The 27,366-nt window shown below is 44.5% G+C and overlaps 1 protein-coding gene across 4 annotated transcripts in view; it reads left to right on the plus strand.

Moving 5' to 3' along the window:
- Nucleotides 1-27,366, plus strand: part of RABL6 (RAB, member RAS oncogene family like 6) — a 107,988-nt gene that overhangs the window by 27,855 nt on the left and 52,767 nt on the right. For 2 of the 4 annotated variants that reach the window (XM_048822845.2, XM_048822847.2), the window contains 5 exons: nt 9,603-9,650; nt 18,367-18,419; nt 20,304-20,395; nt 23,391-23,531; nt 24,897-25,002. In XM_048822845.2, the coding sequence (XP_048678802.1) occupies nt 9,603-9,650; nt 18,367-18,419; nt 20,304-20,395; nt 23,391-23,531; nt 24,897-25,002 (440 nt within the window). The remainder of the gene's footprint in view (nt 1-9,602; nt 9,651-18,366; nt 18,420-20,303; nt 20,396-23,390; nt 23,532-24,896; nt 25,003-27,366) is intronic. The other 2 variants (XM_048822846.2, XM_048822848.2) reach the window with 1 other exon arrangement.

The raw sequence follows: 27,366 nt of genomic DNA on the forward strand, positions 1-27,366 counted from the left end.
GATCAATGTCTGACTGCTCTTACCTTTGTAGTTTAAGGAATAACTCCACTGCCACTCGTGATGTGTTGGTTGGAGCGAGCAGCATCCTGGTCAACAGTTTGGGATCCATTCCTGCAGCCCGAGGAGGCAGGGTGTGCAGTACAGAAACCATTGAAATTTGGAGCTAAATTGATTGAAGCACAGGGATTTCTGGGATGCGAAGCAATGCATCGTGGGGCACTGGGACAGGACCCAGGATGCCCCGTGATCCTCTCTGCCTTCCCATATCTTAGTGGCAGAAGAGAAAGAGGTGCTCTCTGGGATAGCTGCCCAGAGTGCAGTGCTCCAAATACCACTAAGTGCTGCAAGTCCTATTGCTCAGGCAGCTGATAGTGTGAACGCACAACAGCGGTTTCCCTTCAGTTCTCTCTGAGCGGTGCTGTAACTCTCCCGGTGTAGATACTTGCCTTCAGAAGCAACTGAGGTGAAATGCTGCCCATAATGTCTTCTATGTCATAAAGGCTAACCTAGCAGCACTAAGAGCTAATCATCTGCTTGTATATTCATGATATAGTCAGGAATGCAGTGGCTAATTAAAAACTAGACTGTGTGTAGAGTATAACAATTGGTATAACTACTGTTCATTTTTAGCATGGGAAAATAACATTTAACCCAGTTTCAGTGGTAGCAGTGTTAGTCTGTATCAAAAAACGAGGCGTCCTTGTGGCACCTTAGAGACTAACCAATTTATTTGGGCATAAGCTTTCATGGGCTAGAACCTACTTCATCAGATGTAGGAAGTAAAAGATACAGGAGCAGGTATAAATACATGAAAGGATGTGGGTTGCTTTACCAAGTGTTAAGTCAATCTAACGGGATAAATCAATTAACAGCAGGATACCAAGGGAGGAGAAATCTCTTTTTGAAGTGGTAAGAGAGTGGCCTATTGCAGACAGTTGGCAAGAAGGTGTGAGTAACAGTAGGGAGAAAATTGGTATTGTGGGGAATTAAGTTTAGGTTTTGTAATGACCCAACCGCTCCCAGTCTTTATTCAGGCCTAATCTGGTGGTATCTAGTTTGCAAATTAATTCCAGTTCTGCAGCTTCATGTTGGAGTCTGTTTTTGAAGTTTTTTGTTGAAGAATTGCCACTTTGAGGTCTGTAATCGACTGACCAAAGAGATTGAAGTGTTCTCAGACTGTTTTTTGACTGTTATAATTCCTGACGTCTGATTTGTATCCATTTATTCTTTTACGTAGAGACTGTCCATTTTGATCAATGTATATGGCAGAGGGGCATTGCTGGCACATGATGGCATATATCACATTGGTAGATGTGCAGGTGAACAAGCCCCGAATGGTGTAGCTGATGTGGCTAGGTCTTACGATGGTGTCCCAAGTTGAATTCCACCAAGATTTCAACGATTTCCACCCTACCATCAACCTCAGCCTGGACCAGTCCACACAAGAGGTCCACTTCCTAGACGCTACAGTGCTAATAAGCGATGGTCACATAAACACCACCCTATACCGAAAACCTATGGACTGCTATACTTACCTACATGCCTCCAGCTTTCATCCAGACCACATCACACGATCCATTGTCTACAGCCAAGCTCTAAGATACACCCGCATTTGCTCTGATCCCTCAGACAGAGACAAACACCTACAGAATCCTTATCAAGCATTCTTAAAACTGCAATACCCACCTGGTGAAGCGAAGAAACAGATTGACAGAGCCAGAAGGGTACCCAGAAGTCACCTACTACAAGACAGGCCCAACAAAGAAAGTAACAGAACGCCGCTAGCCATCACCTACAGCCCCAAACTAAAACCTCTCCAGTGCATCATCAAGGATCTTCAACCTATCCTGAAGGATGACCCCTCACTCTCACAGACCTTGGGAGACAGGCCAGTCCTTGCTTACAGACAGCCCCCCAACCTGAAGCAAATACTCACCAGCAACTACACACCACAACAAACCCACCAACCCAGGGACCAACCCTGCTACAAACCTCAGTGCCAACTCTATCCACATATCTATTCAAGGGACATCATCATGAGCCATCAATGCCCCTCTGCCATGTACATTGGCCAAACCAGACAGTCTCTACGCAAAAGAATAAATGGACAAATTTGAATCAGGAATCATAACATTCAAAAACCAGTAGGAGAACACTTCAGTCTCTCTGGTCACTCAATAACAGACCTCAGAGTGGGAATTCTTCAACAAAAAAACTTCGAAAACAGACTCCAACATGAAGCTGCAGAACTGAAATTAGCTTGCAAACTAGATACCACCAGATTAGGCCTGAATAAAGACTGGGAGTGGTTGGGTCATTAGAACACCTAAACTTAATTTCCCCAATACTAATTTCTCCCTACTGTTACTCACATCTTCTTGTCAACTGTCTGCAATGGGCCACTCTTACCACTTCAAAAGAGATTTCTCCTCCCTTGGTATCCTGCTGTTAATTGATTTATCCCGTTAGATTGACTTAACACTTGGTAAAGCAACCCACATCCTTTCATGTATTTATACCTGCTCCTGTATCTTTTACTTCCTACATCTGATGAAGTGGGTTCTAGCCCATGAAATCTTATGCCCAAATAAATTGGTTAGTCTCTAAGGTGCCACAAGGACTCCTTGTTTTATTTAACCCAGTAAGTACTTATGAAAATCATTTTCCCTTGGATCATTTGTATCGCAAATACTTACCCATTTCCCTCTTGCTTCTATATGCCATGCTATTCTCTCTCGATGGCTTCTAAGGCCCCAATTCCCTCTAGCTGCTGGAAGGGAAGAGGAGCTTCCTCTCTCCTCTTCTCCTCCTCCATCCCCCCTCCCCCAGCCTCTTGCATGTTAAGAGGGTGGAGGGTCTCACTGACTTTACCTCTCTGCAAAGTATCTTGGCTGCTGCATGGGGAAGAGGGTGTTTCTATTACTCTGCCTCTCCTCTCAGCCTTCTGGCTGCTGTAAGTGTGTGTTTGGAGACAGATTTGTGCTGTGTTCCTCCTAACTGTCTGCAAGTCTGGTGTGTTGTCTTTCTCTGAATCACTCCACTGTCTCCACAGCTTTCTGCAGGAGTGTAAAATTGACACGTTGTATCCAGACCCAGGCTCTGGTCGTAAACCTGATCAGTGTCCTTAATTTCACTCTCGTGCTGCGTAGCTGTACTAGCTCTATCTGCAGGTTCAAGAAGGCAGTACCGTATGTACAGTCCACATTTGTTTTGTGTCTGCAAGGTTATTTCCCTGCAAGGACTCCAGCAATAGGGAAAAGCTTGGCGGGGGGAGCCTTTCCCCACTGCCTCCCCCCCCTTCCAAAACCTTTCATTGACATGTGTAGCTACACGCTGCAGAATGGGCATAGCTTGTTTTTCATGGAGTCATATAGCTGAATACCTTACCAGCTGCCAGGAGTGGTGTGTCGTGTAGATGTAGCCACAGTGAGCAGTACTCTGCAAGCAGCCCTGTTGATTTTAGTGGAACTATTTGTGGAGTAAGATTCTACTCAGTATGAGCAAGAGTGGCAAAATCTGGCCTTGTGAATGGATGACTTGAGAAACGTCCTGCGATAGAGACAAAGGACTGTGTTGTCTCGTTGGCTGAACAAAAGGCTCAGTACTCAGAAGATCATGGTTTTTAGTCCAGCAAGGCCTGTGGCACTCTGACTTTGGGCAAGTCACTTGATCACCTTGTGCCTCAATCAGTCAGGCTAGAAAATTGGATGCAGAGTAGGAGTTGCTTTGCAAAACCAGACTTAAGGCTTGTCTACAGTGGCAATTTACAGCGCTGCAGCTTTCTCTCTCGGGGGTATGGGAAAACACCCTCCTGAGTGCAGCAAGTTTCAGCGCTGTAAAGCGCCGGTGGCTACGCCCCTCGTGGAGATGGTGGTTTTTGTTGTTGTTTGTTTTAGAGCGCAGGGGGAGCTCTCTCCCAGGGCTCTGCTGTGACTATACAGCCCCGTTAGAGCGCCGCTCTGGCAGCACTTTAGCATTGCAAGTGTAGACTAGCCCTTCGCCAGAGATGAGATGCAATCATAAAATCATGGAAGATCGGGGTTGGAAGGGACCTCAGGAGGTCAACTAGTCCAACCCCCTGCTCAAAGCAGGACCAACCCCAACTAAATCATCCCAGCCAGGGCTTGGTCAAGCCTGACCTTAAAAATATCTAAGGAAGGAGATTCCACCCCCTCCCTAGGTAACCCATTCCACTGCTTCACCACCCTCCTAGTGAAATAGTGTTTCCTAATATCCAACCTAGATCTCCCCCACTGCAACTTGAGACCATTACTCCTCGTTCTGTCATCTGCTACCACTGAGACCAGCCGAGCTCCATCCTCTTTGGAACCCCGATTCAGGTAGTTGAAGGCTGCTATCAAATGCCCCCCTCACTCTTCTCTTCTGCAGACTAAATAACCCCACTTCCCTCAGCCTCTCCTTATAAATCATGTGCCCCATCCCCCTAATCACTTTCGTTGCCCTCCGCTGAACTCTCTCCAATTTGTCCACATCATTTCTGTAGTGGGGGCCCCAAAACTGGACACGGTACTCCAGATGAGGCCTCACCAGTGCCTAATAGAGGGGAATAATCACTTCCCTCAATCTGCTGGCAGTGCTCCTACAAATGCAGCCCAATATGCCATTAGTCGTCTTGGCAACAAGGGCATGCTGTTGACTCCATATCCAGCTTCTCATCCACTGTAATCCCCAGGTCCTTTTCTGCAGAACTGCCGCTTAGCCAGTTTATCCCCAGCCTGTAGCGGGGCATGGAATTCTTCCATCCTAAGTGCAGGACCCTGCACTTGTCCTTGTTGAACCTCATCAGATTTCTTTTGGCCCAATTCTCCAATTTGTCTAGGTCACTCTGGACCCTATCCCTACCCTCCAGTATATCTACCTCTCCCCTCAGCTTAGTGTCATCTGCAAACTTGCTGAGTGTGCAATTCATCCAATCGTTCAGATCATTAATAAAGATGTTGAACAAAACCGGCCCCAGGACCGACCCCTGGGGTACTCAGCTCGATGTTTAGTTGGCAGCTGGTATCAAGCGATTGATCACTACCGGTTGAGCCCAACAACCTAGCCAGCTTTCTATCCACCTTACAGTCCATTCATCCAATCTATACTTTAATTTGCTGGCAGGAATACCGTGGGAGACTGTATCAAAAGCTTTGCTAAAGTCAAGATATATCACATCCACAGGAGACTAAAGCCCTGAGGTAAGTGGGGTACCAGGAGGGAGCAGGAGCGCGTGAGCGGGAAGGGCTCCTGCCTCATACTGAGAAAGAGGGGCGATCAGTGAGTTATCTCAAGTGCCTATACACAAATGCATGAAACCTGGGAAACAAGTAGGGAGAACTGGAAGTCCTGGCAAAGTCAAGGAATTGTGATTGGAATAACAGACTTGGTGGGATAACTCACATGACTGGAGTACTGTCATGGATGGATATAAGCTGTTCAGAAAGGACAGGCAGGACAGAAAAGGTGGGGGAGTTGCACTGTATGTAAGGGAGCAGTATGACTGCTCAGAGCTCAAGTATGAAACTGCAGAAAAACCTGAGAGTCTCTGGATTAAGTTTAGAAGTGTGAGCAACAAGGGTGGTATGGTGGTGGGAGTCTGCTATAGACCACCGGACCAGGGGGATGAGACTTTCTTCCAGCAACTCGCAGAAGTTACTAGATCGCAGGCCCTGGTTCTCATGGAAGACTTCAATGACCCTGATATCTGCTGGGAGAGCAATACAGCGGTGCACAGACAATCCAGGAAGTTTTTGGAAAATGTAGGGGACAATTTCCTTGTGCAAGTGCTGGAGGAACTAACTAGGGGCAGAGCTCTTCTTGACCTGCTGCTCACAAACCAGGAAGAATTAGTAGGGGAAGCAAAAGTGGATGGGAACCTGGGAGGCAATGACCATGAGATGGTCGAGTTCAGGATCCTGACACAAGGAAGAAAGGAAAGCAGCAGAATACGGACCCTGGACTTCAGAAAAGCAGATTTTGACTCCCTCCGGGAACTGATGGGCAAGATCCCCTGGGAGAATAACATGAGGGGGAGAGGAGTCCAGAAGAGCTGGCTGTATTGTAAAGAATCCTTATTGAGATTGCAGGGACAAACCATCCCGATGTGTAGAAAGAATAGTAAATATGGCAGGCGACCAGCTTGGCTTAACAGTGAAATGCTTGCTGATCTTAAACACAAAAAAGAAGCTTACAAGAAGTGGAAGATTGGACAAATAACCAGGGAGAAGTATAAAAATATTGCTCGGGGATGCAGGAGTGAAATCAGGAAGGATAAATCACACCTGGAGTTGCAGCTAGCAAGAGATGTTAAGAGTAACAAGAAGGGTTTCTTCAGGTATGTTAGCAACAAGAAGAAAGTGAAGGGTAGTGTGGGCCCCTTACTGAATGATGGAGGCAACCTAGTGACAGAGGATGTGGACAAAGCTAATGTACTCAATGCTTTTTTTGCCTCTGTCTTCACGAACAAGGTCAGCTTCCAGACTACTGCACTGGGCAGCACAGCATGGGGAGGAGGTGACCAGCCCTCTGTGGAGAAAGAAGTGTTCGGGACTATTTAGAAAAGCTGGACGTGCACAAGTCCATGGGGCCGGATGCGTTGCATCCGAGAGTGCTAAAGGAGTTGGTGGATGTGATTGCAGAGTCATTGGCCATTATCTTTGAAAACTCATGGCAATCGGGGAAGTCCCGGGCGACTGGAAAAAGGCTACTGTAGTGCCCATCTTTAAAAAAGGGAAGAAGGAGGATCCTGGGAACTACAGGCCAGTCAGCCTCACCTCAGTCCGTGGAAAAATAATGGAGCAGGTCCTCAAGGAATCAATTCTGAAGCACTTAGAGGAGAGGAAAGTGATCAGAAACAGTCAGCATGGATTCACCAAGGGCAAGTCATGGCTGACTAATCTAATTGCCTTCTATGACGAGATAACTGGCTCTGTGGATGAGGGGAAAGCAGTGGATGTGTTATTCCTTGACTTTAGCAAAGCTTTTGACATGGTCTCCCACAGTATTCTTGTCAGCAAGTTAAAGAAGTATGGGCTGGATGAATGCACTATAAGGTGGATTTAAAGCTGGCTAGATTGTCGGGCTCAAGGGGTAGTGATCAAGTGCTCCATGTCTAGTTGGCAGCCGGTATCAAGTGGAGTGCCCCAAGGGTCGGTCCTTGGGCTGGTTTTGTTCAATATCTTCATAAATGATCTGGAGGATGGTGTGGATTGCACCCTCAGCAAGTTTGTAGATGACACTAACCTGGGAGGAGAGGTAGATACGCTGGAGGGTAGGGATAGGATACAGAGTGACCTAGACAAATTGGAGGATTGGGCCAAAAGAAATCTGATGAGGTTCAACAAGGACAAGTGCAGAGTCCTGCACTTAGGACGGAAGAATCCAATGCACCGCTACAGACTAGGGACTGAATGGCTCAGCAGCAGTTCTGCAGAAAAGGACCTCGGGGTTACAGTGGATGAGAAGTTGGATATGAGTCAACAATGTGCCCTTGTAGCCAAGAAGGCCAATGGCATTTTGGGCTGTATAAGTAGGGGCATTGCCAGCAGATCGTGGGACGTGAGCGTTCCCCTCTATTCGACGCTGGTGAGGCCTCATCTGGAGTACTGTGTCCAGTTTTGGGCCCCACACTACAAGAAGAATGTAGAAAAATTGGAGAGAGTCCAGCAGAGGGCAACAAAAATGATTAGGGGACTGGAACACATGACTTCTGAGGAGAGGCTGAGGGAACTGGGGATATTTAGTCTACGGAAGAGAAGAATGAGGGGGGATTTGATAGCTGTTTTCAACTACCTGAAAGGTGGTTCCAAAGAGGATGGCTCTAGACTGTTCTCAGTGGTAGCAGATGACAGAACAAGGAGTAATGGTCTCAAGTTGCAGTGTGGGAGATTTAGGATGGATATTAGGAAAATCTTTTTCACTAGGAGGGTGGTGAAACACTGGAATGCATTACCTAAGGAGGTGGTGGAATCTCCTTCCTTAGAAGTGTTTAAGGTCAGGCTTGACAAAGCCCTGGCTGGGATGATTTAATTGGGGATTGGTCCTCCTTTGAGCAGGGGGTTGGACTAGATGACCTCCTGAGGTCCCTTCCAACCCTGATATTCTATGACACAGAGCCAGGTATCTCCTCATAGAAGGCAATCAGGTTGGCCAGGCATGACTTGCCCTTGGTGAATCCATGTTGACTGTTCCTGATCACCTTCCTATCCTCCAAGTGCTTCAAAATGGATTTCTTGAGGACCTGCTCCATGTTTTTGCCGGGGACTGAAATGAGGCTGACTGGTCTGTAGTTCCCCAGGTTCGTTCTTCACTTTTTTAAATATGGGCACTATATTGGGCTAGACGGGCAATCATGCATAAGTTCAAAGAGACCTTTTCTATTTGTACTGGTTACTCTTTTTACAGGATTTTCATACTTGTTAGCTAAACCAACAGTGCATGGTTTCCTGGATTGAAAGTCATAGTCGGTTAAATTTAATCAGTGTGATAGGGGAATATTTTTTTTATTACTTGGGCCACTGTGCTCAATTGCTCAATCTTTGCTCAGTTGCTGTGTACTTATAGGTGTTGCCAGTACAAATTGTTGTTTCAGTCCCTAGTGTGCACTTCTCTGAAGAGAAACGCTTTAACAAAGGCATTGTGGGGGGCTGTGTTACTTATGGTATCAGATCGCTTACTCAGACTGATCAAAAGTGTGGCTTTCTAACTGCAACTGCTTACCCTGCACTAAGAAAAGGAGTACTTGTGGCACCTTAGAGACTAACCAATGAAATGAGCTGTAGCTCACGAAAGCTTATGCTCAGATAAATCGGTTAGTCTCTAAGGTGCCACAAGTTACTCCTCTTTCTTTTTGCGAATACAGACTAACACGGCTGTTACTCTGAAACTTACCCTGCACTATGAAGCTGAGCTGTTTCTGGCTCATGCATCATTAGTAATAAAGTTTCTGCAGTTGGAACTTAGTTAATAAATCTGAGTTAGACAAATCCAGTTTACTCTCCTATAGCTGTTGGCTCTGTAGTGCTTTCAGGAGTAAAAATATTTTTTTTTTTGTCAGAGTAAGCTAATATGACTTGGAATTCGCACAGAAACAGACCTTGTGTGTGTGACTTGTTTGATATATGTTTCAATTCCTGTTTGGTGCATTTGTGTGAGGGTTTTAAAAATATTAGTAAAGTTGATCTCCTTAGAATACCTCTACTCTGAAGTTTTCTGTCATAAAGATCTTTGTTCTCAGCATTTAATTAACTTCTAGTCTTAAAAAAGAGGGTGGCAGCTCTCTGTATGATACAAAAAAGAATCCAAATGGGGTTTTGATGCGCTCATGAAGTAATGTGTTCCAAATTTGCAACTTAATTTAAAAAATTGTCTATAAATCTCTCATCTATTACCATGAATTTTCAAGGAGCTCTTTAAAGAGAGCAGCAGTTGAAGTACATCAGAGAGGGAATGCTGTGGGGTTTTTAAGGGGTTTTTATTTGCATTTAGATATTCTGTTTCTTTCTTTTAGCTTTGTAACCTATTTGCTTTGGGTTAGTGTTTTGTTTTGTTTTTTTCCAAATCCTCCCTTCTAAAGTTTTGTGTCCTTATTCCACTTCTAGCCACTGATGATATCGTAAAGGTTGAAGTCTGGGACGTAGTTGACAAAGGTAAAGACTTACTGTTTCCTTTCTAATGCTACTTAGTTCCTTTTTTTAAAACTTAAATTAGAAGAATTTTTATGTGAAATTTATAAACTATTTGCTTTCCTTTCTTTGATAGAAATGTTTGTGTTAATTTCCTGAAGTAACCTTGCAGGGCTGGGAATTCTCCCTCATTACCAGAGGGGCTCAGATGGCTCAGATTTGCCATCTTAACTTCAGGGTGAACAAAGAATTTAGAAGCAGTTGCAAGAAGCCTGAACTTCTCACGAAGTTGGCTCCATTCATTCAAAAATGGACCAAATGATCTGATTCCTAGTATGTTTGGTAAACTTCATTTCCTCTCCCTTGTTAGGCCACTAGTTCATTCTGTTTATAGTAGTACCCATTGAACTGTCTTTTTGAAGGAATAATCTTGTTAGAAGGATAGTTTCACTGTGCAAAATAGTGTGGGGTTTTTTTTTGTTTAAAGTGAATTACTTAGATCCGGTTAAATCATTGCATTTTCTGTGCACTAATCTAAACCATTTGTATAACATGCCTACTAGGGAAAAAAACAGCATGTGTTTTAAAATATATACATTTTTGAACAAAGTCTTGGGAGCTGAGTATTTACATGTGATGACAAAATGTAGCTTTTAAAACATGATAGCATATCAGAAAGAGAACTGTATTTCTAGTTCTTAGGAAGCCAAAAGCTGTACCAAACACACAGTTGGAAGCTGTTGACAGAAAAGAGTTACATATGAATTCCATTTATAGCAGCACATTCTTTTGCATGAACTGAAGTTGTTTGATTTGGGAAAATGACTTGGACATATATCCTTTTAAAAGTGCAATAATGGTTAGAAAAATACTTTGTAAAAATAGCACCCCCTTACTCTGGAGATCTGCCCTTTATGTAATCCTTTGTGATCTGGATCAGATCTGCTGACTAGTGATGAAAATTTACATTTTTATCATCTTACTCCTGTTTTTCCATTCCTGCAGAACCCTTAGAGCCTTGGGAGACTCAGCTGGAATCTGTTCTGGCTTCCATACCCTCAACAGAACCATGAATTAAATCCCAGGAGCACTCTTTTATCTCAAAGTGTACAGAAGTGTGCCACTCACGTGCGCTTTAAATTAATCTTTATTAGAGCTCAGTTGAATCAGGATTACTGGTGAAGTGCGAGCCAGACCCCAGCTTCACTTTCAGAAGTTACTCTAAGCATGCAGCGCTGGCATCCAGGAAGTCCATCTTTTTTTTTATTTCATACCAGATTTGTCTATAGGGAAGTAATTGACTGACTGACTGAATCTAGTAATTGCTAGATTGTCAGGCTCAACGGGTAATGATCAATGGCTCCATGTCTGGTTGGCAGCCAGTATCAAGCGGAGTGCCCCAAGGGTCAGTCCTGGGGCCGGTTTTGTTCAATATCTTCATTAATGATCTGGAGGATGGTGTGGATTGCACCCCCAGCAAGTTTGCAGACGACACTAAACTGGGAGGAGAGGTAGATACGCTGGAGGGTAGGGATAGGATACAGAGGGCCCTAGACAAATTAGAGAATTGGGCCAAAAGAAATCTGAGGAGGTTCAACAAGGACAAGTGCAGAGTCCTGCACTTAGGACGGAAGAATCCAATGCACAGCTACAGACTAGGGACCGAATGGCTCGGCAGCAGTCCTGTAGAAAAGGACCTAGGGGTTACAGTGGACGAGAAGCTGGATATGAGTCAACAGTGTGCCCTTGTAGCCAAGAAAGCCAATGGCATTTTGGGATGTATAAGTAGGGGCATAGCGAGCAGATCGAGGGACGTGAGCGTTCCCCTCTATTCGACACTGGTGAGGCCTCATCTGGAGTACTGTGTCCAGTTTTGGGCTCCATACTACAAGAAGGATGTGGAAAAATTGGAGAGTCCAGCGGAGGGCAACAAAAATGATTAGGGGTCTGGAACACATGACTTCTGAGGAGAGGCTGAGGGAACTGGGATTGTTTAGTCTACAGAAGAGAAGAATGAGGGGGGATTTGATAGCTGCTTTCAACTACCTGAAAGGTGGTTCCAAAGAGGATGGATCTAGACTATTTTCAGTGGTAGCGGATGACAGAACAAGGAGTAATGGTCTCAAGTTGCATTGGGGAAGATTTTAGGTTGGATATTAGGAAAAACTTTTTCACTAGAAGGGTGGTGAAACACTGGAGTGCGTTCGTTACCTAGGGAGGTGGTGGAATCTCCTTCCTTAGAAGTGTTTAAGGTCAGGCTTGACAAAGCCCTGGCTGGGATGATTTAATTGGGGATCGGTCCTGCTTTGAGCAGGGGGTTGGACTAGATGACCTCCTGAGGTCCCTTCCAACCCTGATATTCTATGATTCTACTGTGAACTTGTGATCCTGTGACGCCAGTATTTTATTTTATATCTGAGTTACTTCTCAGAGCAGAGCTGCACTTTAAACTCCAAAGATTTGTCATCCTGGTGGCAAAACAGGCTAAGACAGACCTGGCATTTGCAGAAGTTAACTGACTTCCGGTGGTGGAGTGTGCCTGAAGTTTAAAGGGGAAAATGTCATTGTTAGAATCCCTGTTTATGGAATAAACAAACCCAAGTTTTTTTTAAGTAGTTACAGGTTTATGTGCTTAGTTAGTGCAGTGTAATGCAGTCCAACTCTGACAGTAGTGCAATTCTGTGATAAACGCACCTCAAGCAAAAATGCAAACTAGCCATTAAGGAATTGTTCATATCTCACTGTTTCATCCTTTAATATGATCTCATTTAATTTTTCGTCATGTGCACTCAGGCCAAAAAATCCTCCTGCATGATGCTTTGGGTGAGAGTGACACTAGTCTAGACCGTAGCCATTTCTTAGCAAAGCCTCCAGTGCTGTTGCAGTTGAATGCTGATGGGATCTGATCTTTGCTTTACCCTCTCCTAGTGGACCCTGTGTAATGTGTATACTTAGAGTTGTGCAGTGTGCTGCATTTACAAAACTGCCTTTGAAAATGCCACCAACTCGTACACTCTGAATGTGGCATTTTGAAGTTGTTGTTCCATTGTTCAGAAAGTGCTCCGAACTTTTTTTTTAAAGCTAACATTAATTTCTTGATATCTACTAGCTGGGAAGCGTGGCTGACCACCATTCTGCTGCCTGTCTGAAGCTTTCCAATGAATAACCATACCCCCGTTGTTTTGGGTTAACCCTTTTGTAACCAGTCATTAGCAACAGAAATTATTTCAGTTGTCGAATACTGGAATTCTGTAAGGACTGCTTATCATGGGGAGTGCCATTTTGAGTGTGAACATTTATGGATTAATATTTTCTAGTAAACCTGCTGAGGAGTTTATGATGGGCCAGACTATTTCATGGAAGAATTCCTAAGCTGCTGGCTTCCTTTGTTCTGATTTCACAGGCGAAGCACTATCATGTTTAAATCCTCTGAGGAGAGCATTTATTGGTTAACTGCTCTATTTTGTCCTTGACCTCAACAAGGAAAAGCTAAACACATTTCCTGTTGTCACGATTTGTTTTACATCCACATCTGCCAAAAAAGCATATTTTACAAGCATTCATTCTGTATTTTTCAGATGGATTAAACACTGAAAATAAAATGGTTATAAAAGCATTTCATTTCTTTGCTGCGGGGCTGGCATCAAAGGCTTCTTTTACTCAACAGAAATGAGTAGCAGGAGCATTCAAACTGTCAGAATAGGTTCTGTTGAAGATAGACTGATCTATAGATTGCAGTAAGGAATTTCAGTGTCAGATTCTGCAGTTCTATAATTCCATTAAACCTTTTTGGTCATGAACATCTGGAACAAAGGTTTCAGGATAGCAGCCGTGTTAGTCTGTATTGGCAAAAAGAAAAGGAGGAGTTGTGGCACCTTAGAGACTAACCAATTTATTTGAGCATAAGCTTTCGTGAGCTACAGCTCACTTCATCGGATGCATAAAGTGGAAAGTACAGTGAGGAGATTTTATATACACACAGACCATGAAAAAATATATATTGTAAGGAGAGTAATCACTTAAGATGAGCTATTACCAGCAGGAGAGTGGGGTAGGGGGAGAGAGAACCTTTTGAAGTGATAATCAAGGTGGACCATTTCCAGCACATTTCCAGGAGTTAACAAGACCGTCTGAGGAACAGTTGGGGGGGATAAACAAGGGGAAATAGTTTCACTTAGTATAATGACTCAACCACTCCCAGTCTCTATTCAAGCCTAAGTTAATTGTATGCAATTTGCAAATTAATTCCAATTCAGCAGTCTCTTTGGAGTCTGTTTTTGACTTTTTTTTGTTGAAGGATAGTCACTTTGTGGTCAGAAATCGAGTGACCAGAGAGATTGAAGTGTTTTCCGACTGGTTTATGAATGTTATAATTCTTGACATCTGATTTGTGTCCATTTATTCTTTTACGTAGAGACTGTCCAGTTTTACCAATGTACATGGCAGAGGGGCATTGCTGTCACATGATGGCATATATCACATTGGTAGATGTGCAGGTGAACGAGCCTCTGATAGTGTGGCTGATGTGATTAGGCCCTATGATGGTGTCCCCTGAATAGATATGTGGGCACAGTTGGCAAGTGGCTTTCTTGCAAGGATAGGTTCCTGGGTTAGTGATTCTGTTGTGTAGTGTGTGGTTGCTGGTGAGTATTTGCTTCAGGTTGGGGGGCTGTCTGTCAGCAAGGACTGGCCTGTCTCCCAAGATCTGTGAGAGTGATGGGTCGTCCTTCAGGGTAGGTTGTAGATCCTCGATAATGCGTCGGAGAGGTTTTAGTTGGGGGCAGAGTTAATTCAGAAGAACACTTTCTAAGTTTGCTCTTCTTTTAATTTCTAAAACAAAATCAGTATCTGTAAAATGTGATAAGTGAACTCACTAGTACTAACTGTGGTATTTAATCCATGATGTATTTCAATTCGTGTGACTCTAAACAAATTGTGAACAGCTGTGTTAAGCCAGTGTTTTGCAAAGTATGGGCTGCACCCCCTGGAGGAGTGGGGAGGGACGGTTACAGGGTTCTCAGAGTTGTGTACACTAGAATTTTTAATTTGAGTTAAATGATTGCCTTTTTGTTTCAAATTAGCTAACTCGCTTGTCCATGCTAGTCTGAACACCCCACGTGTTTGTGATTTATAAGAACATGTTAGTGAACTTGAGTTAACTGGCAGTCAGTTCACTAGAGGTTGTTTTTTTCTTTAACTTGAACATAGATAAATGATCAGTTCTTCTCTAGCACCTCAGCTTTCATTTGTCTCTAGCTGTTGTGATTGTAGAGGAAAAAGCTTAACCAAGGCAGCTGGAATTTGCAAAGAACCTGAAACAATAGCTCTGAGGGGTGAGCCACACCATATGTTTTAATGTGTGCTAGATCGGGTGCCCATAGTGATACTTTAAATGTCCGCTTACATTCTTTTCAGAGCAATGAAATAATCAAAGAAAGGAGAGGAAGGATCACAATATAAAGCTCTCCACAATCTACTCTGAATGACCATTCATTTTGATGCCGTGAGTAGGAGGGCTTGGAAGATACCACTTATTCTTTCCCCTAGTCTAAAAGGTGCCAACCCCAGCAAGGCATCCAAACCCCGCAGAGCAGCCAAGCCCAAGGACCCAGGGGAGTGCGGTGTTTTGTTAATGAAAAAATTGAATGTTGCTACTTAGTTGCAAGGTTTTTTTTTAATTCGTTAAGGAATATGACTGTAATCTTGCACAGCAATGTTCTATTTCAGTTTAAAATCACACATTCAAACATTTCTTAACATCCCGTATGAATGTACAATATTCCTAAAAATTTTAAGGACGCATTTTAAAATACAATTTAATTTCCTTTAATTAAAATTCTGGGTGATCTTTAACAGCCCATGGTGAGGTTGATTTTAGATTAATTGATTTAGTTTAATTTTCTTGAAGGAGGCTTCAGCTTTCAAATGTTGGGGTAATGCTGGTTTAACCTTTGGGCAGTGGGAGTTAAGAACATCACAGTATCGTCTCTCTCCCGAGCAAAAAATGCCCTTCTCTCAGTACACCTCACAATGCCAAATGACTCCTTTAAATACAGTCCTGTGGGTCCCTTAACATGGCCTGCATAGCAGCTTTAATATGGGAGCTAATTACTTTTGCGTCACATTGGATACGTAAACCTGCCACTTAGTTTTGAGCTGCACAGTTGCGACTAAAGACGTTAACACTGCATAGGAGGATTCCATGCCATTTGGTTCCGGCAGTTGAGGCATATGTTCCCCACTCCCAAAAGAACAATACAGTAAGGTGCTGTCATCCCTATGGGGGAGAGTTAAGGTATATGAAGCAGTTTCTTAACTGAGCATTTCTACATGGGGAAATACCTAGAATAGCAGGATTAAGTTCAACCACGCAAAAGCAGTCTTAGTGCAGCATAAGAGTGTCCACCCTGGGAGCCAGTATAGAATCGCTTTTGTGTTTTAAATTCACATGCTGGCTAATTTTTGCAATAGTGTCGATGTGTAGACAAGCCCTAATGTTCACATTCCTCTCAGGTTTCAGAGGAACAGCCGTGTTAGTCTGTATTCGCAAAAAGAAAAGGAGTACTTGTGGCACCTTAGAGACTAACCAATTTATTTGAGCATGAGCTTTCGTGAGCTACAGCTCACTTCATCTGATGAAGTGAGCTGTAGCTCACGAAAGCTCATGCTCAAATAAATTGGTTAGTCTCTAAGGTGCCACAAGTACTCCTTTTCTTATTCCTCTCAGGATACATGCAACAGTTTTAACAGCTTTTTTTAAAGTGAATATTGAGCAGATGAAAAGGGGTGAATCCCTGTAAGGGTGTTTGTATGTTATCCAAGACAGAAAGAGGCTGAGGGTTGTTTTTTGTATATGAAAGTTGTATTTTAGCAGTACTCTAACTTCTGTGACCTTCCTCAGTAAGAAGACTGTTTGGCTCATCTAGATTAGCCTTTGGCCAATGTACTGGAGGACTGGTTTTTGGTAGTACATTTTCTAGTTTTTTGTCCAGTTGAATTCTGAAATGTGTTGAGTGCCAAATTCCCTTCTCTTGTGAGATGATTCCACAGCCCAATAGATCTTAGGTCTTGTCTACATTAAAGAATTATATCGGCCCAAGTTAGGTCAATGTACAGCCACCACAGTAATTACTGTGGCTTTTCATGTCTGCGTTACCCTCCTTCTGCAGGTGATGCGTGTCATCACCAGGAATGGTTGCAACAACTTAAGTGGAGCAATGTTGGGGCTGTCAGCCCCACCTCAGAGCTCACCGCTGCAGGTAGTCTCTTCCCCGCCCCCCCAGACCCCCCTCCACCACCACGGGGCTCACCATTGCAACCCCCCACCCCTACCCGCTGCCGTGGGGCTCACCGCTGCAGCCACCCTTCCACCCCACCACCGCCACGGGGCTGTCCCTGTGTCAACTTAACTCTGTAGTGTAGACCAGGCCTTATTGTTAAGCTTTTCCTGCCCTTTCACTTAAATTTATTGTGCATGCTTCTTTGGATTGGTGCATCTTATAAATTGCCATAAGATTCCCTTTGTGCAGCCTCTTCCTGGCCTTCCCTTCGTATACTTGTGGGGTGTTTCTCTTCCCCCTCTCCCCACCACAATCCTCCTTTAGGGTTTAGACAAGTTGCATGGTTTTTAGCTTTTTTGTCTTTCCTCAGGAGTTTGTCCCATTTGCCCCTAATCATATTGGTTGTTAAATTCCCTTACAGCAGTTCAAACCAAAGCACCTAATGGATTCTCTAAAACCACATTTAAAGCATTCATAATACTGTTTGCTTCAGGTTTATGCAACAGCACTGAGCTCTCATAATCTTTCCTGGGAAGGTTGCATCCTGAAATGTTTGCCTTTTTGCAGTTGGCTATATTGTGCAATTCAGTTGTCAGGTATTGTTGCACTGTGCTTCTCCAGTGCTAGCAGGAACAAAAGGTGGAACAGTCAGAGCCTCTTTTCTTTCTTTACAGAGAGCAGGCCCCAGGTGGTGTTCTTTCATTCGTTTCTGGTTGTTTGCCAGGAGGGCTGCAGTAGGCTTTCCTTCTATTAACCTTCATGTTAAACAGACCTGATAGTATTTCCCCTCAAGGCCGGCTGACTCCCCCTCTATCAAGCTTATAGAAAGAAGTGGGTCTGCTTTAAATGTAGGATGCAAAACACTTTATCCTGTCCAAGGACAAACCTGCCACTGAGAAATTATCCTCAAACACACATAGTCTACTGAGGCTATGTCTTCATTAGAAATGCTGCAGGTGTGCAGCTTAGTGCCTCAGTGTAGATACTCACTACAGCAATGGGGAGGGTTTTCCTGTCACTAGTCAATCCACCTCCCCAAGAGGTGGTAGTTAGGTCAACAGAAGAATTCTCCCCTTGACTTAATTCTGTCTACACTGGGGGTTCGGTTGGCTTAACTACGTTGCTTGGAGATGGATTTTTCACTCCCCCAAGCCACGCAGCTGGGTTGACCTAACTCTTGATGACCATTGCACCAGCCAGAGAGACTAGAGTTAATAGCAGGTTTCAGAGTAACAGCCGTGTTAGTCTGTATTCGCAAAAAGAAAAGGAGTACTTGTAGCACCTTAGAGACTAACCAATTTATTTGAGCAATAGCGTTTTACCAGGCATTGTAGAGTTTAGTTCCCAGATCTGGCTCAGTCTGAAAATCCACAAATCTCTGGGTGACACCAAGGTCAAATGTCAACTGGGGAATGCTCTGCCTAATTTAATGTTTCTTCCATAACTCTCTCCTTTCTAAGGAAAATGCAAAAAACGTGGAGATGGTTTGAAACTGGAGAACGACCCTCAGGAGGTGAGCCACCTTTGAGATGCAAATGTGTCTCCCTGTTCTTGTTAAGTGATTGACAGCTGACAACATGCAATCTCTTATGTCAAAGTTCAGATGTAGCTCGCACTCATATCTGTGTTCAGGGTGATGTGGCTGACACGTCAGCCGGAACTTGCTTCCAGGCTGAGGCGCTAGGCTGCCCCAGGGCATTGCACGGAGGGTCTGACCCACTGCAGCAATTCTGGCAGTTTCCACCCTCCCCTGTTCCCTCTAGGGCATTGTATCTGTTGAGTTATGATGACAAAAGGGAGATAGAACCAGAACAGGGAGACCAAGGTACCTTTTCAGGGTTCGTCATTGACTCATTGTGTGATCTGAGGCAAATCACTTAACGCGATGCCTTAGCTGATCAGCTGTACAGTGGGGAAAGCGATCACTCACCTTTTTAAAAGTATTTTGAAATGTGCAGGTGGAAAGGGGAGTATTAGTACCAGATATTATGATGGGAGCAAACTGAAGGGAGCATATGCCCTCTTGACAGCAGCATTGCTGTTGTGCACGACATGTATACATGTGAAGTCAGGACATGTGACGCCTGCCTCCCCAGACAGCGTTTTGACCCCAGATGCACTTAGAGCTTCTTTCACAAAAATCCCATTGTGCTCCCCTTTCAGGAAAGGGTGGCTTGAAGTCTCTGCTCACTTAATCTCTTTTAATTCTTGAAGTGCTTCGTTGCTCTTGGTCATGTGATGGTTCCCTGCAGGGCCCAGTGAATGAGAAGTATCCCACTTTGTGCTCTGTAACCATTCTATTGAAATCAATGGGCCAATATGGTTGGTGTACAGAAGGGGTTAATTCATTCCCAATCTAGTGACTTCCCTGCTAGCACATAGATAAAGAGACTCCCTTTGATTCAGGTGTTTCTCTGGCCATGACATGCCCAGTCATAAGTTCGAAGCCCACTTTCCCAGTGTGAAGCTATGTATGAAAGCAAATCATACTGCTGCTGTGCCATTAGAATGGAGGGTAATTTCACATTAAGATGTAGCCCTGCTGCAGGTACAAGATTGTAATGGGATCCTGCAAATTTGCAATTAGGACTGCAAATACTGAATTTGGAAAACAATCTTAATGCGGCAAAGTGTACTATTGTTACCAATCAATATTGCTGCTAGAAAGTGCCAGTCTCACTCAGGGCTGGGGAAGGGTGCAGCAGAAGACACTCTCTGGCTGTGCAGATCAGCAGTGCATAGCACAGCAAACGTTCAGGTTTGGAAAGGAACAAAGAAAGGGAGCTGCTTTACTCTAGACATGTTTTGCCTATTGCAGGGGTTCTCAAACTGGGGGGTCAGGACCCCTCAGGGGGTCGTGAGGTTATTACATGGTGGGGTCGCAAGCTGTCAGCCTCCACCCCAAAGCCCACTTTGCATCCAGCATTTATAATGGTGTTAAATATATTAAAAAGTGTTTTTAATTTATAAGGGGGGGGGTCACACTCAAAGGCTCGCTATATGAAAGGGGTCACCAGTACAAAAGTTTGAGAACTACTGGCCTATTGTATCCTGTAGCTGTCTATGGAATCAGCTTGTCAAGAGGGGATCTAGGGTGATGGGCTCGAGAGGAGAATGAGATTGCAAGTGCTAAAATACTCCTGCTCTCTTAAATCGAACACTTAGCTTTTCACAGAACACTGGCAGCTCTCAGATCGTGCTCACTCAGGCGGTGTAAGCAGTGAGCTATTTGAGAAGCCTTGTTCAAGTGGTGGGGTAAAATCCAGTGGTGCTCTTTTTTGTGGAAATGCTCCCATTGGAAACCTTGGTACTCTTCTTGATACCGATTTGTTTTTCTTAGAAGTCTGAAGCTGTAAGAGCTGGAGTATTTACGGTTTGTGTTTCTTTCTGTTTCCAGGCAGAGTCAGAGTTGGCTCTGGATGCGGAGTTTCTTGATGTGTATAAAAACTGCAATGGAGTAGTGATGATGTTCGACATCACCAAGCAGTGGTAAGAGAGGAGCAGTGATACATGCAGCTTGAGTCTCACTTGTTTAATCAAAACAAATGATCTTTAGATTCTGTGATTTCTAAGCACATAAAGGTCCAATGAGCTGAAACAGGTTCCTGGCACCTAAAATAATTTTGCCTGTTTTTAATCTATTCCCCTGTAAAACACAACTTAATCTGTTCTAAACTAGCTGTCTCCCTCCATGTCCACTGATCTGCAATTCCCACTGTGCAGCAGGCTGAGGGGAAACAATTAGAAAATGCCTTTTGCAGAAGTTACTTATCCAGCACCCAGAGTGTGTTGAGCACCTCCAAAGGTAGATGACAAAGTCCCTGCTCCAAAGAGCTTCCAGTCTCAAGTGTAGGCATAATATTTAATGGGAGAGGTGAAAGTCACAAACAGTGGGGAACAGGGAAGAGAGCCCGAGGGGAATAGGGAAATGTGGGTTTGTAAGTGCTCTGTGGACACAGCTTGGGGCTTCATTTGTTGGGCTCTTTTTTTATTCCCTCTGCTAAGGGAGAGGAAACATGGAAGTGGGGATGGGAAGGGAAGGTGAAAGTGAGAGTGCAGGGGTGGCAGGAACTGGGGAAGAGGAAAACAAATAGAGTAGTCCTAGTTTCAGAGTAACAGCCGTGTTAGTCTGTATTCGCAAAAAGAAAAGGAGGACTTGTGGCACCTTAGAGACTAACCAATTTATTTGAGCATGAGCTTTCGTGAGCTACAGCTCACTTCATCGGATGCATACCGTGGAAACTGCAGAAGACGTTTCATGGTCTCTGCGTATATAATGTCTTCTGCAGTTTCCACGGTATGCATCCGATGAAGTGAGCTGTAGCTCACGAAAGCTCATGCTCAAATAAATTGGTTAGTCTCTAAGGTGCCACAAGTACTCCTTTTCTTTTTGAGAGTAGTCCTAGTGTGTCAGGGACATTGATTGGCCCAAGCTACCGCTTGTGCCTTCAGCTTACAAGGGAGAATTGCTGTCTTTTGGGTGAAAAGATGTCATGAACCCCTATGGGCAGTAATACATGAAATCCTAATGGGAGAGGGTTACCCATTGCTGGAACTCTCTTCTGTAGGCCTCACCACCCGATGCAGTGTTGTTTGGTATGCTCTTTAATTTCATTAGAGTTCTTGGCAGACTTCTGCACTCCAGCACTTCAAAATAGACAGGTGCTAAAGCTATTTTACTTATCCGTATAATAGATCAGCCTGTCTAGACACTGGGATATAGATCATGCAACTTTAGCCACTCTGTATCGGTACAGTGTGTACTGGCTGCAAGACAGGGATACTTGAACACAAATTCCTTAGCACGAGACAAGGAGGGCCCTCAGTTAAAATGATAAACCTAAAGTGGATCAAAGGAAATATTTCTATATGTAGCATATAACCTGTGGAACTCACTACCACACCGAATTGTAAAGGCAAATAGCTTAGCAAACTTGCTGATTCTGTGTATAAGAATTGCACTTCCTATTCCTGAGGGCGTTCTGCACCAAAAAATTAAAAATTCTGAGCACAATATTTTAAAATTTTGCAGATTTTATTTGTCAGTAAATAAATGTGGAGGCTTCAGCCTAGCAGTGAGGAGCACAGGCCATTGGTTGCACTGAGGTGGGAGATCATCCTACAGCCCCCCCACCCCTGAACAGGGACTCCGCGGTGAAGCTGCACCTGACTATGAGACTGTGTAAGGGCCAAGCCTGCCCCAGAAACACCCTGGGGTCCTGCCCCTCTGCATCAGGGCATGCAGGCTCAGCCTAGCAGGATCCAAGTGTAGAGGGGCTTAGTGTGGGGAAGAGGGTTCTGTGTGGGGCAGTCTGGGTGTGGGCAGCTCCGTGGGTGATCTGAATGTACAGGGGCTCATTGGGGGGTTCCAGGTGCAGGGGCAATGGGACTGTGCAGGGCAGTCCAGGTGAAGGGGGTTGGGGCTCAGCATGGGGGTCTGGATGTGAGGGAGGTCGGGTGGGGGTGCAGGTGCAGCTGGTTGGGGCTCAGTGGGGTCGGTGTCTGGGGGGGCTCATCGGGGTGGTGCAGGGGCGGTGGGGGTTCGATGTGCCTCCTTAATGGGGGAGCCCCAACTGCAGCTGCTGCAGAGGGGATGCCGCATGCTGGACTCCCGCCCCACCATCCCATCCCATCCCCCCACCCCACAACCTCCCCTTTCCCCACCTTCTCCCATATCTCAACCCCCTTCCTTTCCCATTGCCTTTTTCCTCCAGCCTTACCACGCCCACCCCCACCCCCCTCGACCTGCCCCACCAGGGCGCTCACTATTGGACAGGGTGGATCCCAGCACACAGAAGGCAAGCACAACTGGCACGGGGACTCGAGGCAGCATCCAGGCACCTCTGCGCCCACAGAATTTGAGTGGGGGGGCAGTGGCACATGACTCCGTGTGCCCCCCCCACCTTGCCTCTGTTTTGGGGGCAACACCCCTCCAAACTACATCCCTGGGCATTCCCAGCCCCACCCCTACCCTGGCACAACTTCCCTGTCACTTTCTGCAGGGAAGCAAAGAAATCTGCAGTGGGGACATGTTTCCTTCCTGTGCACAGTGGCACGGAATTCCCCCAGGAGTAACTTACACTATCTTTGATGACAACAAGAGCAAAAAGGGCATAATCCCAATCACCAGCTGGGGTGAGGAGAATATTCTCCCTATCCTCACACAACAGTGCAGAGTGTAGCCTTCTAGACTATTTTATATGGGTCCCTGCTCAAGGTACAGGACTGAGGTAGTTGGGCTGTTCTCTGTGAAATAACAATATTAACTCAGAATGTGTCTGTGTCGTCTGTAGGTGGGCCTCAGAGGAAACTCACATGTGAGATTTGTACTTTGAATTTTTCTGTTTGCTTTGCAACTTTTCTGACTATGTATGCTAGTTTCCATTGTGTGCATGTAAGCTGTAAATGTAATATTGCTGAGAGTTCAACTAACCCATCAAGTGTGCTCACACTAATTATTTGTTTCGCCTTTTATTTGGTAAAGGACATTTAACTACATATTGAGGGAGCTTCCTAAAGTGCCCACCCATGTTCCAGTGTGTGTGCTTGGGAATTACCGTGATATGGGAGAGCACAGGGTCATTCTGCCAGATGACATGCGGGAGTTCATTGATAATCTGAACAGGTAAACAGGGCTGGCACCATACTGGCTTTCTGGGAGAGCAGCACGCCTCCCCTTCTTTTCCATGCAATCCAGCCCCAGTTAACAGCATTGCTGTTATCTTCCAGACATGTGTGAGCCATTGAATTGCTCCCTTCTCATCCTTTTGGGTTTGATATCCCTGTATATTGTCCCTTTATACTGGGCTTTCTTCTCACTCTGTGGTGTTCCTACCGAACCTAAAAGGCCTGCACTGGGGGGGGTGATTCTCAGTTCACAGAGTCAGTGAATAGCAGTGAGAGTCCCTGTGGTGCAGGCCTTTCAGAACTGCTCTATCCAAATGGAATTGTACTTCAGCCCTTCCTTTTGGGCTGTCTTTTTTTTTTTTTTTTCCTTGCTGAAAGATTTTGCATATTACTTCCCCCTACACAACTGTTCTATGAGCATCCATGCTCTGAAACCAGCATAGTGCCACTAGCTTTTTCTCCCTCTCTCCCACACCCTAGAGATCGAGCATCCCCATTGCAAGACTACAGATCCTGATCACTTCCAGGCTGTGTTCTCCCAACTGCCTGCCAAGCCTCTACTCTGGCATTTCTTGGAATCTGGCCACAAGGCTCTCTTTCGTTATAGGTTTCAGAGTAGCAGCCGTGTTAGTCTGTATCCGTAAAAAGAAAAGCAGTACCTAAGGTGCCACAAGTACTCCTTTTCTTTCATTATAGATACTGCCCTTGTTCGGCAGCAATCAATCAATCCACCTCATCCTGCCTTTCTCCTTCTGAGGGTTTTTACAAAAGCTTTTTTGTGTAACACGTTTTCTTGTAAAGTCTCTCACTCACTTATGCCTACATCAGACATGTAGAAATGGAATCCATCACAAAGAGTGGCTTTGTACTAGTTCTTTTATAGCCACATCTATTCATATTATACACACCGTTATCCAAGGTGAACTAATGTAACTTTCATGCCCAGTGCCGAGGTTTTTAATAGCTTCATTTAGGTCTGTTTATGGTATTAGAAATAAAAATGCACTGTAAGAAATGCACTTGTACAGCTGTGAAATACTTGGTTCAGTAAGCCATTGGCCCAGCGTCCCAGCAGAGCAGTTCGGACTGTCGGTTGCATGACACAATAACACAACAGCTGCACTTAAGCCTTTCCTCACCAGCCTTCTAAAGGGGTAAAGAGTTAATTTGGCTCCTTATGAGCTGTAAACAAAATAATGAGCCCCCTAGCAGGGTGAACTGTCAGCCCAAGTCTTGGGGTTGAAGATTTTCCTGAGAGATGAGGATTGCTCACGGTATAGGAGTCAGCACGTGCCTCTGCTTTGTATGTAGTCAGTTGGTCTCTGTGTAATTTTCTTTCCTCTGCTCATCTGATTTGGAACAGACCTCCTGGCTCATCTTATTTTCGCTATGCTGAATCTTCCATGAAGAACAGTTTTGGCCTCAAGTACCTGCACAAATTCTTCAACATCCCATTCTTGCAGCTGCAGGTAAGAGTCCGGGATTTACATGGTGCAGAGTGGGTGGGGAGAACTATCCTTTCCACAGGAACTCATGTGGGGATCCTTTTCCTCTGATGACCTGCTTTTCAGTTGTTAAAGGAGCCTGGACAGATTATTGCTTTCAGGAGAGTGTTGTTAACAAAAGTGACTGAGCATTTTGTTTCCCATAACTGCAATGTGTCACTGCTGGTGAAGTGCGTGCTCTTCATTACCTACCTAAGCATACCCTTATCAATGTATAAAGGTTCCAAGGGTCTGTACCGTGCAATGTACAGGATGTGCAGGAATAAATCTGTACATTGCAGTGTTAATAGGCCAACAAGTCAAAATGGTATCTAAACTGTTACACACGTGTATTTTTGTTAATATACAAACTTTTCTTAAATGTGGCCAATTAATTAAAACTCCATTAAGAAAATATCCATCAGTGAACTGAATGGCTTATGGGATGTGTGAAAAGTTGTGTGTCCTGATTTTCAATTGAAATTAAGCCCCCTTTGGTGGCAGCCACAGATCTTGACTCTGACATGGTTGTTCAGCAGTCTGTCTGGTTCCTTTGGACAGGTATCTGCATCTTGGAAATCTCTCCCCCTTGTTGGCAGCCTCATCAGAGAGGCAAGGACTGAATGGGCCATGGTGGCTGAAATACCTTGTACCCCACAGGGGCTGTGGTCCTGCTGGCATAGTGCGGGGACGCGTGTGGTCTGGTGGCACTGCCATGGCTGTACCCTCTCCATGGTCAGAGGACTTCAGATCACACTCTAGTGTCTTTCATCAGCACTAAATTAACTTTAAAGAATACATTTTGTGTATGTGTGTGTGTGTGTGTATCTAGAAGAACAAACATAGCTCAAATGCTAGTCCAGACTGGTTAAAGCTCAGTTAATGTCTGTCATCCATTCAGTACTCCGTAAAGCAAACACAGCAAAGAAAGAGAGACCTTGGTATAAAAACACAGTGAAATCCAGCTAGATAGTAAATTCTCCAAGGAGAAACTGTATAAATCTGACACTTGCACTCATCTCTGCACTCAGTAGAGAATGTCGAAATCCCTACAGCTACAGTCTGGTGGTACAGATATTTGGGGTTTGCAGCCTCGGTTTCTACAATAAAGTGCCATCCTGCCAAAAACCACGCAGAATAACCTGTTCCCATATTACTGCTGGAATGCACTCTTACAGGTCTCCCCTTGTTCCATATCTACCCGGGGAGAGCCAGCTCAGGCTTTCTGCCAGACTCACTGGGCTTCTGATCACAGTTCATAATGATACTCTCTCCTGTCAATATGTGGAATGATTGTCTTAAATGGAGGCATTACCAGAAAGTGCTCAAGTTTTTCATAGCTTTGTCTGTGCTTTAGCACCTTTAGTGAGAGGGGAATCTTAAGGGACCTTTCATTTATATATGCTGAGAAAAAACAAACTTGATGTACATGATTTATGTAACTGAGAATTGAAGCAAATAAGGCTGCTTAATAATCTTTAAACAATGCAGTATAATAAAATAACTGAACTGAATCAAGAGGTAATTAATGTCTGTTTACATGGAAACGCAAAGAATGTGATTTAGAGTCCCTGTGGTGCTAAGATTGAGTGGCCATTGCTCAGATGGGTGATGTGCTTGAGATGACCTACTTGCATTCCAAGTCTCTTCTGTTCATTAGAGATGCCATCCAGTACAGTTCACGGACTGTGGTGCTGGGTGCAGCTGGCTGCAGCAATACCTGAAATGCAAATCCAGAGTTAATGTGTGAAGAGGTTACTGTTTAACCAGTTACTCTAGACTCTTTGCTTGAGCTGTTAGGTTCACATTGAGGGTGGGAGAGGATTCAAGCAGGAGCCTGCTCTGTCACTAATTCAGAAGCATTTGGGTAAACTGCGTCACTGGCAGCAGGTTCTAGAAGACATGAATGTGCAACACAAAAAACCTGCAGAAATGCCTCAAGGACCATTAGCTTATCTAGAACAGGCTTCTGCTAATATTCCTACACCCATGAAGCAAGCATGATTAAGAAAGATGTTTGAATTTAGATCTTTGAGTAGTATTTTAACTTAAAGTGACATGAAATATTAAACTTTCTACCTTGTATAATATGTGATGTAATTTGTAGTATAAAAATAAATTATGTTTTACTGCGACAGTGGGACACAACTAAGCACAAGGGCCAGAGGCAGGACTTTGATTGGCATACACACTGACATCATTGTTAGATAAAAATGCATGCAGATATGTTTGCCTCCTGCACTAAAAGCCTGCAGCTGATGAGCTTTGACCTCTCCCTATCATTAAAAGGCTAAGATGGACCGACTCCAGTTGATGCCACTTACAAAGGTACTTGGAATTTCACTTCCC

This window comes from Caretta caretta, chromosome 16 (assembly GCF_965140235.1).
Source record: "Caretta caretta isolate rCarCar2 chromosome 16, rCarCar1.hap1, whole genome shotgun sequence".
Classification (NCBI taxonomy): domain Eukaryota; kingdom Metazoa; phylum Chordata; order Testudines; family Cheloniidae; genus Caretta; species Caretta caretta.